General features: G+C 39.4%; 1 protein-coding gene across 1 annotated transcript in view; it reads left to right on the forward strand.

Annotated features, from left to right (window-relative positions):
• Positions 1-13303, forward strand: part of LOC147464363 (uncharacterized) — a 33113-nt gene extending 19810 nt beyond the window's left edge. The window contains exons 3-5 of the mRNA XM_086509024.1: positions 12779-12844; positions 12928-12993; positions 13072-13303. Of these exons, the coding sequence (XP_086365150.1) occupies positions 12779-12844; positions 12928-12993; positions 13072-13194 (255 nt within the window). The 3' untranslated portion in view covers positions 13195-13303. The remainder of the gene's footprint in view (positions 1-12778; positions 12845-12927; positions 12994-13071) is intronic.
• Positions 13304-13632: the final 329 nt, after the last annotated feature.

A 13632-nucleotide genomic window follows, 5' to 3' on the forward strand; every position in this document is an offset into this window, starting at 1 on the left:
AGCGACAGTCTCTTACTGAATCTATCCATGTACAGGGTGAAGAAGAGACTTTAAATTCAGAGGGAGTACAATTCTATGGCAAGCAAGGTGATGAAACTATTGTTGGGTGCTACAAGTCTAGGGGAGGAGTAAAACAGGTTCACTTGTTGGATGATGAATATGAGGTCGAGACCACTCACAAGAGTTACTACTTGAAGAGTCACTGGGCAATAGCAACTACTGAGACCCTGGTAAAAGTGGGAGACTTAGAAGAGTCATATATTGTGTTGATAGATCATGGGTTAGAGATTAACCTTATGTCAAAAATTCTTTATCAAAAAGGAAAATGGCCAATTGATATAAATTATAGATGGATGATTTGTGAAGCAAACAAATCATCAGGGGAGCTGTATGGAGCTTGTCCAAATGTAAAGGTGATGTGAAAGATTATGAGAATTTCTTTGGACATGAGATATATACATACCCTCTTATCCTTGGGCAACCATACATCACTGCTACTCGCATGGAAACCAAGGTGATGGACGATGGGTCAGCTTATGCTAGGATAAGGAGCAGGGATGGGAAGCGTGAAGTACAGTTTCTTACTGTTTGTGTGGATCATGAAAGGAACCGTGAAAGTCTTAGAGAGAAACCCTTGCCAAAGAAAAACAAAGAATTTAAGGATTGTAGGGATATGAGGGGTTTTGGCCATGTACCATTGTAGAGCAGGATTGCAGTGGTACAAGAAGGGAAAGATTCTCACATGATGTATATACAAAGGAGATATTTTCTACAGGTTTTGTAGGATTAACAGACTATGGATCTATCACATTTACAAATTGTGAGGACTTAAAGCGGGGTGAACGACAACATGTAAATAGTGTACAAAGACGTTTGAAGATGAATGGTTTGCTAGAAGATGATGAATGCATTGCAGGTGTGTTTGATGAGTGTTTGTTTGTGGATACTATGCAAGACTTGGAGTCTTTAGTGGATTGCAATTTGCGTGTTCAAAATGAGGTTGTGAAAGTTTTCTCAATAGAAATGTATAGATTCATTGAGGATTTCAAAAACGCTCAAGGTATTGATCTGCGAGTGGATACTACGGATAAGTATGTGGCAAAGAAAGTGAAACCAGTGGCATTACCTCTACCAAAATATTGCACAAATAAGATGGGTCAAGTTGCTTTGCAGCTTAGCCTTCGTGACCCAAGCAAGATTGGACACAATTTCACGCAGGATTCTTTGAAGGAGTTAAAGGTTGGTTGCGAGGACAGTTTGACAAAAGCTGAAAAGATATGCTTTGAAGACATGCTTACCAAACACGGAAAATATTTTGCATTTGAGCCTCATGAGATAGGGTGTGTTGATCTATGCTGATCTTCACTATCCCTCATGTACCTTGGATCTTGAGGCCTATTCCAGTTCCAAAGGCTCATTTGCCAAAACTCGTTGAGTTGCTTAATGAAAATATCAAGATGGGTATTTTGGAGCCTTCTTGTGCTCCATATTCAAACAGATGGTTCACAGTTCCAAAGAAAAATGGTTCTTTACACTTTATCCAGGATATGCAACCCGTCAACAAGGTTACAATTAGAAATGTGGGTATAGGGCCAATTGTAGATGAATTTGCAAAGGTATTTGCAGGAAGGGCAATATATTCTATGGGAGATTTGTACTCAGGGTATGATCAATTCCAACTAGCAATGGAAAGCAGGGACCTGACTACCATGAGGACACCTTTGGGCTTGCTAAGGATGTGCATCTTACCTCAAGGAGCAACGAATTCAGTTGCGCATATGATGAATGGTATGAGCAAAGTCCTACGTTACTTCACACCTCAAACTACAATGCCTTTCCTTGATGATGTGCCAATCAAAGGATGTTCTATAAGTGATATATATGTGGCTCTGGACTCGAGGGGGTGACACAAGTATGTGGCAAACCATATCAATGATTGTGATAATATCTTGTCAAGATTGGAAGAGGTGAACCTTACCTTGTCTGGCCAAAAGTCAGTGTTTGGTGTGAATGAAGTCCTATTGTAGGACATATGTGTGGGCCATATGGTAGAAGGCCTTGTCGTGCAAAGAATTGATGTAATTCAGAGAATGAAAGGGAAATGTATAAATGTCATTGAGGTTCGAAGGTTTTTAGATGCATGCGTGTATTATGTTATCTGGATTCCACATTATGCACATGTAACGGATCCTTTGTATCAACTTTTGAGAAAGAACCAAAAGTTTCAATGGAGATAAATGCATACACATGCCATGAGTAAATTAAAGAATTTGTTGCTTATGTCGCCGGTTGCAGAGAAACGCACACAACTTGGAGAAGACGAAGGAAGCTCAAGGCACACAATAGAGATTGTGTTACTTAGTGTTCAATGGAAAGATAGATAGCCCTAGAGTGATGGGCGTATATACAATGCTCGGGGGGGGAAACCTCCTAAAGAGGGAAAAAATGCCACGGCGGTCCGATTGTGTTCACACACATCACTACCACATGTATATGGTAACATATAAATGACTCAAGTGAATTTGACAGGCAAATATGATCACCCTTTGCAAAAGAGATACGATAAAACCTTGGGCCTACATCATCACCCTCAATAACCATTTCTTCTTTATTTTCATAGCTTTCTCTTGAAAGCACGATTAAAAGATGCAAGGTTGAAAAATAAGGACAGATTTGATAAAAGGCACAAGCTGAGACCTAGAGCTATTGAAGAAGGTGATTGGGTGTTGGTGTATCATAGTTGTCTTGATAACCAACATTCAACGATAAGAAAGCTTTCAAAGAGATGGTTTGTCCCTTATGTGGTTAAGCATGTACATGGAAATGCCACTTACACCTTGCATGAGTTGGATGGTACAGAAATGAAGATTCCCATTACAGGGAAAAGAATAAAATTGTTCAAAAGAAGAGACGATACAGATTCCTTTGTTTTGCAAGAAAGTCAAAATGAAGGCTCTCATGAACATGTTATGGATGAATATGAAGAAAGAGATGATGATGCATTGGACTTTGTTGCAAGTGATGACGAAATCGATATGTATGTTGACTTAATAAATGAAGACTGAACATGCAAAAGATATTTGTGGCATATGTCGTAGGGTGTGTAGGTTTAGAGGGGGTGGATGTCGTACCGTGGTACGTGCATAATGTGAAACTAAAATATCTACCTCACTCTTGATGCTTTTATTATATGGGACCGAATGCTATAATGTACATAGTGTGATATATGCAAAAATAGATGCCACGGTTGCAGTCGTGTATATACCTTACCGGGCAGACGAGGCCCTTGACGTGGAATTGACTCGTGTTTTATAAAATCAAATCATGCTTCCTTTTCTTTAGAAATGTACAAATGTCAAGTGTATCAAAGTGGCACGCTCGTTTTGCCTAGAAAGTTCAATGCGGGCTATCTCGGTCAAAAATAGCAAGTTTTATGCGCGGGTGAAAGATATGTGTCTAGAGTGCTTGTCAGGTGATAAAATGAGGTTCAATATGAAATTTAAGCCCAATAGGATTTTTCCACAATTTTAGGGATTTTTCCCAACTCGTTTGGGCTTTTTACGGGCAAAAAGGGGCATTTTTTGACTAAAAATGATTTTTAAAAATGGTTAAAAATGACTTAAAATTGGTCAAAAATGGCTCCAAATGCCACATCACTCATGGTGATGTGATTATGAGGAGTGAGGGAACATTTTAGAAGAGCAATATCAGCACTGTGAGCTCCTCTGTGAAGGGATACAAAGCCTGCACCTATGCTAGTGCAGTCCCGTGTTGTTCCAACCCTGTACTATTCGAGGCTGCGAGGCCACCAATTAGGGTTTCCCCTATTCAAATACCTACTTGGGAATGAATAATTAAGTTTTGAAGCTTCCATGAAAGGCTCTGGGAATTGCCGTGAACGATCCTCCGCCCAACCACCCTTTTTATAGCCCCTTGGCTTGCAAGATCCCTTCTCCACTGGGCAGTCGGCCCTTGGCCTAACATTACTCCCCCCTTGGAGAAGCTTTTTTTTCCTCGAAAAAACAAGTGATAGTATCTTCATAAGAACACTGATGTTTTCCTTATTGGCATCCCTTACGCAGGCAAATTGTCCTAATGGCTGATACTTGGTGCAGTGAGGAGGTTCAATGAAACCAAGAGCAAGATCTTGATTTCCAACATTGTTGTCCTTTTGCAACCACTTGTATCTAAATGGTAACTCAATTTTATAACTCACTTGAGTACTTTGAAGGAGTAACCACAACTAAAAGGTGTCTAAAGACATAACTAGTTTTCAGACTTTCTGAAGATACCCAAAAAAATGCAAGAAAACGTTGGCGCAACTTTCCATGAAGTTGTGAGCTAGATTTCCAACTCACGTGAGTATCTTGAAAAGCTCATAGCTACTGAGGGATAGAATAGGGAGTTTCCTCATGTCAGACTTCTGACCATTTTGGAACACACAGAATTACCTACTCACCCTTAATGAAGGTTACATGCCAACATTCTTGTCAACACACCTACTAAGTCCTTGACGTATGAAACTATTGAATCGATATTCAACCCCACCACAACATGTGTTCAAAGCTGAAAACCTGAGCAAATTCTAGAATAGGGAGAGAATTGCCCATTCAGAATGCTTTGTGCTAACGTATGCTCTTAGCAGATCCTTTAGCACTATGAAAATACTTGTAAGTTGTTGCCCATCCAACACTCAATGAATAGCAGCAGTAAGAGCGAGGTACTTTCCCCCAACCACTTACAGACAGTCTTCCACGACTCACGATAAACTATGATTCAACCAGTGAGTATCTAGCCATATACTCGATATGGAGTGGAGGCAACCAACTAGGTTTAAAGCGGGTTGGAGTGGAGTAAGCTCAGAGTATAGACCATCCAACCACAGACACCCATCTTGAGCCGTTACCTTGTACGGTAGGGTGTAAACTCATAAATTGGCTTGAAAAGTTGCACTTTAAGTTGAAAATTTTGCAGAAACAAGAATTGGCATGCCACTCCGAACAAATTTGTGTTAAACACTAGGGCCCATAACACCTAGTGTGCATGCATTTAACACAAACAAATTTGAACCGCAATTACATGACGAGACTTTCCACGGCATGTACGTGAAAGCCTTGCAACAAGAGTTGGACAATCAGAATGTGAAAGCTCAGTCACACCTAGGTACCAATCATGAGACAATAACTTAGCATACTTGGCTATATGGAGAAACGACCCTCCATTAAGGTGGTTTCACAACACTTGTAATTGTAACAAGTCTTTACTTAGTACCTGACAATTTCTGGCCACTAAAATTGTTCCTGATACGGTGTGCTCCAAATGGTCGAATAAATGGATGTGACCAGCACGTAGGGACTTTGTTGTGACACATCATTAGGAATTAGGCGCCAGTGTCAGTCCCAGCGACTCATAATTGCCACATGTGGAATATGTCTCAAGGATGGCAAAGAAAGTGACATCCATTCAGCACAAATTGTACTTGTGTGTGGAGGTACCTAGGAACACTCCGCGATGCGTGTGAGAGGGACCCTCATTATCATTGCTCCACACTAGCTAAACCGAACTCCTTGAGTTCCTAGACCATGTTGTGTCCCATGTGACAACATGTGCCAAATCAAACCCTACAAGTAGGTTCATAACAGCATAATTCAGAAATGTCTATTGCACACTACGGTCCAAAATACTTTTTCCTGACATGTCCTTGGCATGGCTTGGAAATATTCAATCGTATGGATACGACTTGAAAAAAAACAAGCACCATTTCACTAGAAACTAGAGGTGTTGCCTTCGCAATCCAAACCCTTTGGTTAGAATCTCTGTAGTCAAACCCGTTGGTAAGACCCTTTATAGAAACTGCTCCACTAGCAGGTAATGGTAACCAACATAGTCAACCGTGTGCAAAAATGATCGGAATCAACTTGAAAAGTGTAATTTGTCCACTATCCCGTGGTTCATTGCAGACTACTTTCCTTGAAAGTATAATTGGGATAGATCAAACTGTGATCCTCAATGCCTATGGGGTAATTGTATATTAGCGAAATCATGGCGCCGAACTACCACTCCAAGAGACCTTCTAAGAGGCTCTCTTAAGAGATTCATGTCTTCCCATGAATCAACTATGTGATAGCTAGGCCATGCCTACTTGCTACCCATAAAAACCATCATTGGTATTGATTGCACCTTAAGTATAGATGAAACTCCTAGTTCAGGTGGACAGCCATGTTGTCTAAAATGCTTGCTGCATATATACGTCGTGGTAAAGATCAGCTTATGTGAGTTTAAGATCATCAAAAACTCAACTCAGACTTCACACTAAAAATAGATAGTGCTAAAATAATACCCAAAATAGCACTAATGGAAATACTCTTGTTTGGCCAATAACGTCAATGGGCACTCCATTGGGTAGATCAGTTCGAACATGAGAACAATCTCCCATGAAATGCAAACAGTTGGGTCTTACCCCGCTAAAAAAACAGATGGCTTGTAGCCTTTGTGGCTCATAGCCCTTATGCCAATTAGTGTTCAATCAACAAACCGATGAAAACTAATTTGAGCGGCATCTTTGCCACTTTTTGGCTAAGAGTTAGAGCACCTTGGCCGAGAATGACTCACAGTCAAAGCATATATCAAAATCTTACTTAGAAGGTTTTCATTATTCCTTTAAAGAAAAAGGAAAAATAGAAATAAAGAGAGAGCATGCTGGGCTGAGGAAGTTTCCTTAAACTACTATAACGTATATAGTTTGTTCCCATGCTCTTGTGCATCTTATGCCTAGCATGCATCTTATCTTGTAAGCATGCAACAATCTGTCTCTATCACGCCTCATCGAGAGAGGTAACAGAAAGAACAAGTCACATCTTGACGCACCTACCTTGTATGTGGGTGTGACTACCAGAATGACTTAATACTAGCAGTTTGCCAGTGACTTAAGTCCTTGATGTAGGTTCTTTTTAGTGCGGTTGACATCAACTGAAAAACAAATTTTAAAAAACCATGAAACATGAGAAACAATCCATTATGTATCGTATCCTTGACAGAGTTGCTAGTGTTATAGTGGAAGCGTAATCCATGAGGTGGTGGAATGCATTCCACATGGCTAGCATGCCTTGCATGCGAAATTGGAAGCCCTTCGCTACCATGACGGCCTGAAACGTACAAGCCAACACCATAAGTGCCTTGCACGAGCTAGACTGGTAGGGATTCTATGAGGTGATATCCCTATTATGCCAGTTCCCTAAACTTGTGTGCCAATGCCCTTGATTCCAAGTCAATGGGAAGTATCTTGGCACAAGTGAGAAGCCTTGCTTCACATGAAAACTGTCAAAGCACGTTGCTTTGCACAACAGAGAATTTTTTCCAATGTAAATGTGCATATATGGAAAATAAACAAAATGTAATAGTGTCTAACCTGGTCTTCCCCAATTATAACCAGTTGTCTTGAACTTTTGAAGCAAAAACTTGCTCAAATTTACTCCATAGCCATATCATGTGCATGAGAGAGCGTTGTCGTGTGTATCATATACACCCTCTTTGCATGGAATGAAAACAGGCACATTGACAAATTTCCCTAAGTTTGTATGCGAATAGCATATTACAAACTTTGGAAATGTGTATGCCAGATGCTAAAATTGAAGCTTTGCTTCACATAAGTACTTATGGAGTTTCTGTGCGCATAGCTAACGGATACTCCTACTAACAGACCGATGTCGTAGCAAAAGAAAGTCGACCTTGTCGATCAATTTCAACTGAAATTAGCCAGTGTTGTGGGGCAAGCATCTTTTGTCAGCTTCTAGAAACAGTGACAAGGAGTCAGCCATGCCGAACAACTTGCCTCTTGCATCAAGTCAAGCAATAGGATGTGCCAATCTCCTTGAGATTCCAAAACATTGCAAATTTGCTATGCTTTTGCAGCAAAATTGAACCACTGAGAAGCCGTGCTTGATTCGAGTTTGGAAGCTTATCTTTGGGCTTTTACCAACAGTGTATGCAACAAAATTTAATGCTTCAGATAACTATCACAAGTCGTGCTTGTGCTTGGAGTGCATAAGATGCACTTTCTCTGATGCATGTAGAGATATGCAATAGAGATGCACTTTTCTCTGATGCATGCTAGAGCTATGCAATAGAGGTGATACTTCCTCTATCTGAAGAATACGCTTCCTAAGCAATGCACATCCTTGCTGTTACAGAATCAAGTTGTACTTGCGTATGAAAAAATGTTGCAGTAATTGCGTTTCAATGGATACAAACATTAACCATATAGAAACATCATAACCATGTCATACTCAAGCCATGCTTGATGCTGTTCATCAACACAATCAGTGGTCTCTAGGCAATCAAAGTTTGTTAAACCCATACCTTGCTGGGTGTAGATGCCTTGGACAACCCATACGTGCACGCGAGTACGAGAACCACACGATTGGCACAAGCCGTACGGGATGCAACATGTGCTTGAGGAAAATAACAGAGAAAATTGAAATTTATTGCTTACCGCATAAATGCCCTAATGCAACTGGCCTTGGAGACCGCATGTTGGAAATATTCAAGCTTGCATGATCATGCAAGAGCCACTGTCCGCCTTTCTTGGTTGTGCATGCAACCATGCAACATGGCCCTTTGGTCACGGTTGCTCCTCATCCACAGGAGGCGGCCTCACATGCATAGCATATCCAGCATGGGCCGCAACCCTTAGCAAGAGTGGGAGCCCAAAATAGGGTGCCCAAAATACCTTTGTCAAACAAAATGTGAACTGAATATCCCTGGCTATGGCGGACTCTGGAGACATCGCACACAGAGAAAGAATTGCTTGCGCCATCATCTGTCGACCCTGGATGGTTTCACCAAGGAAACGTAACTTGATGGGTTTGACAAGGTGCTCCCTTTCGGTGTTGTCTGCACCATGAATCGTGCACGTTTGCCGATGGCTTCCCTTCTTGCAAGCGGTGTTTCCCACCTCGAAAAATCTCCCTTTGAGTCTGCAGGGGTGGCTTCCCGCAGTTGTTCCTCTATCGAGACCCCGTCGTGCAAGCAATTTGTCTACTACAATAATTATTGATGTACTCCTAAAGGAAGAATGGCTTATTGCTTGGAAAATAGTCCCCATGCACACCGTACTATGTGCGTGTGTGTACCCCACATGTATTTGAGAGGGAAGATGCCATGTAAACTTCCATGCTTGTGAGTATGTGCTCCTTGCGAATGCTTATGATGTGTGTCAGGTTGTTTTGCTGCTTGCACTCACATGATTAAGGGCATTATACGCTAAGAAATTTTATGCTCCATTGGGGGCGGGGCATCACAGAGAGAAAGAGAGCGAGGGGGGGGGGCGCTAAGGTAGTCAATTATGCAACAAGTAAAAAGGGGAAGGTAGGCAAGGAGCATGAAGAGGGGTGAAGCCAAGGTAGATACCCAACTAGCCACCCTTATTACTTGGTCCCTCTTTTTTTTGCCACACTGAAGAAGAGCATAATAAAAACCTTACTACATTATTCATCTCACTTTTCTTGAAAAACTTTTTTAGTCTAGAATTTTTTTTTCTAGAAAATTTGTTTTCTTCCAGAAAAAACTTATCTCGATATTTTTGAAGAATGTCATGATAATGTAGCCATTAAATGCCTTCCAAATTGAGCCTTCCATCTATCGATATTTTGTATAGAACTTTCATGGGTAGGATATTTTCAAAGGGATATTAAAAAAGATGTACAGATTTGGCAAAAGAATTGCCAACAGGCCAAATGTAGATCATCGATATGTTACTTGAATGTTTTCTTACCTTGCATTTTCTCATTAGTTTGTCCTCACTGGCCAATGAGGTGATAGAACTGAACTTTTCTCTGTTTGTAGCCGTTGCTTTACATTTCGCTTTGTATTTCACTTAATTTTCAAAGCCTCATTAGGACAATTTTCAAACCTTTGTGTAGTTTGTAAAAATATAAAGGTTAAAATTCATGAGGCCTGTCGACTAACAAGGACAAAAATTACAAATGTGAAAAGATTGGACCTTAAATTACTCAAGAGTGGAATTCTTAGCTTGTGCAATAAATAAAAGTAACGGTGCCCTTTCATTTGATGAGTGGACACGACATTGTGAATAGTAGTGTATGCAACTATGCTTTCATTTCAAAAGGATGTTCTAACTTTAATGTAATGTTCAAAATTGGACCTATTTAGGTGTTCAAAAGGACTTTTTTGAGTGAAGTCATTCATTAGTTTTTTGTTTTTTTTTTTTTTTTTTTTTTTTTTTTGGGGGGGGGGGGGGGGGGGGGAGTATTGTTGTTTTTTTTAATGCTTAAGGGAACCCCTAAGGGCAACATCGGTGAATAGCTTAGTGGTTAAGCTTCAACTTTAAACTCTCTACGTGCTGAGGTCAAATCTTAGCGATTAAGATTGGTTTTAAATTGTGAGTTGAATGAAATGCTAATTGGAGATGCTAAAACATCTTGAGAGATTCTATGTAATGAAAACTGAAAGTGGAGCCAGTAAACTTTATTTGTGAGATGGTGCTCTATTTGATGAATGATCCTATCTTAGTCAGCAATCAAATTATTTTGCATTAAAAACAAGACAAGATACTCTAAATGACCTCTCTGAGTTCTGCAGACCCAAAAAAAAAGATATTTTAAATGACCTTTGTGAGTTCTGCAGACCCAAAAAAAAAAGGTTTTAAATGACAATGCATAGGACTTTCTCAATCAATCGTTTCCCACTCTCTTGTGTCCAATATAAAAAAATTTCTTTTTAAAAAAATTACAAAAAGATCTCTCACCAAAGCCAAAAAGAGTGAAACAATGCTAAAGCTCTTCAGTTTGGGTAGGCGCAAAAAAACTATTTTATTTCTTTTTGGCTTTCTAAAAGAAGCCTTAGAGAAGAGTTGAGTTATGCATATTTTGAATGTTTTTAGTGAGATTGGGACTTACCTTAAATGTCCTTAGATTTTCTATTAAATGAGTCTTTTTTTCCCTCTCAAAAAGACCTTAAAGAATAAGAAATTAAATAGTGCATTCATGGGAGTTTGATCCTCTGAATCGTGATGCGATTCAATGAAAATTCTTTTAAATCAATGGGTATTTTTATTTTGTTGTTTTTATTTGAATTTTTTTCATTCTATTTTGTTTTACAATGCCAATGTACACATTTTTGTTGTTTAAGTGGGACCCTTTGTAATATATAAGAAATTTTTGATATGTGTATACAATGGACAATATAATTTTATGTTGAAACATAACAAAAATGACATGTGATTGTAGGCATTGATTTTAACATACTTCCCATATTCTTCGTAGTTCTCATCATCTTCGTGATTCTATCTAATACCGCTCACTACCGTACCGGGGATTAGATAGAATCACGAAGATGATGAGAACTACGAAGAATATGGGAAGTATGTTAAAACAAAACATATGTACACACACAAAAGCTCACTACTCTATATGTCCAATCATATTTTTGTAAATTATATAAGTACAAGTAATCTAACCTTTTTGTTTAAACACAAAAGCTACAAAAATTTGCTATGACTCTCTTTTGCAGTTAGCTAGGAGTGTGCAAGTTTCGCGCCAAAAGAAGCCATCAAGGCATCCATTAGGCCCTGCTCTAAATACAAACCTCAAACCACGTGCAAGACAAGGCAGTGCCAATGACCCCCAAAGCATTGCTGCACGGGTATTCATTTATTATTTTGTCTTCTAGTCTCTTCGTATAGAAGGCAATTGTTTTGTTTGTGTGTGTTTGTTCAATCCACAAAATGCTATCTATCTAAGATATTAATGTTATATGCTTTTGGCTCTTACCTTTTTTTTTTTTATAGCAATTCCTGGATGGAATTGATAGATTAATTTTAGAAAATCTAAAATACACGTCTACCTTGAGGGAAAAAAGTTCACAAACTCTAGCTATTTACAAGGAATTCGTAGCCCGTTATGAACATATGAACCAAGCCAACAATGGGTTCTACCATAGGGCCGCCCCCTCTCACAGGGTGCATTTCCCACACACAAGCTAGCCAAAGATTTAAGAAACCATACTTAAAGAGGGAGGATCCTGCTCTAGACATGAAGCCCTACTTTAAACCATCAAACGTCCTAAAACAATGCAAGCATTGGGGCACATGGGCTTCTTCAAGAACCACCAACCACATCCACCATCACCCAAGATGAATGGCTCAGAACCATCAAGCCCACAAAATGTACACAAATTGCATACCCCCGCCTAAATGCAAGTCGGTCGTGCTAGTGCTCTCAGGTCCCCAAGAAGTCGATCCGTAGCTGTTGAGACTCATTCTCAACAGGTGGAAGAAGCTAGAGCCTCTCTGCTCGCTGGCGTCAGTAAGAGGATATCTCATGCAGAAGCCAACCTCCTTGAGAAGGCCTTCACGAAAAATGAATGCTTGTTTGATTTGCAAGCTCTAGGCAAGGAGAAGTCTCCTTGCTAGGGCAGATTGACTACGGAGTTCTTTATAGAATTTTGGGATGATCTTGAGTAGATAAAAATGAAAAAATCCCTCCTCCTAAAAATAAAGAAAGCTATGCTAGAGTGACATAAATCAAATATGTGCATCCCTATCTTTGTGGTCACATATGAATGCACTTCTTGGCATGCAAGTAAAAGTAGTTTTAGAAGAAGAGACCAAAATGAGTCATTGAAGTGAGGGGAGGGGAGGGATTTGGGGGGGGGGGGGGCGGGGGGAGGGAGAGAGAGAGAGAGAGAGAGATGTATTGGGTATAAGGACAAAGAGGAAGAGGGAGTTCATTTGGGAAAAATTTAGATTTTTTTGTGACAGCAACGTCGTGAACGCATAAACTCACGTTTGAAGACATTGCAAGAACTCGTACCAAATGGATCCAAGGTTAGAATATGCATCCTTGTTTTTGAATCATGCAAAAACTGACCTTTTTTAGTACTTTTTTCACTCAAAATTTATGTTGCCAGGTTGATTTAGTAACAATGTTGGAAAAGGCAATAAACTATGTGAAATTTCTACAACTTCAACTAAAGGTAAGCATTCTTCTTAGCATTCTATTCATGATAAAAATGGGTGCCTACCTCATAAATTTGAGTTTTTTTGAGTTATAGGTGCTCACAGACGATGAATTTTGGAGCAATGCACAACAATTCTTGGGGCAAGAGGGTAGCATCTTGCTTGATAAAGGATTGGGAAACGCTTCTCTACAATCATCAAATGTTTTGTCAAAATAAACATTGACAGTTTTGAAAGAATTTTTATTTTTCTGAGATTGGGGAGATCTAATTCCTCTAAACTTCAAGATTTTAAAATAGACCTCTGAAGAGAAAAATAGGTGGAAGCTAAAAAATATTAGCTTTCCCTGCCCTCCTATTATAGATGTTGAGGTTTTTTCAATTCCGTATGCACAGAGCAAGATGTGCATAACTTTTTTTTTTTTTTTTTTTTTGCTTGGGTATGTAACTGGTTCTTATCACAATAAAAATTATGAAGCAATAAAAGAATCTCTTTCATGCCGGCACCTATTTTTGTAAAGAGGTAATTTATTACTTGCTTGATTTTTATAGTCATGTATCCATGTTCATTTTGTACAGGTAATTGGCTAGGAACATACTAATTTGATACGTTTTACATGCTTAGTCGGGTTGATTGTTTATTTGTGTGTGTGTGTG

The sequence above is a fragment of the Adiantum capillus-veneris genome, chromosome 1 (genome assembly GCF_014529385.1).
Source record: "Adiantum capillus-veneris isolate H3 chromosome 1, ASM1452938v2, whole genome shotgun sequence".
Taxonomy (NCBI): Eukaryota; Viridiplantae; Streptophyta; class Polypodiopsida; order Polypodiales; family Pteridaceae; genus Adiantum; species Adiantum capillus-veneris.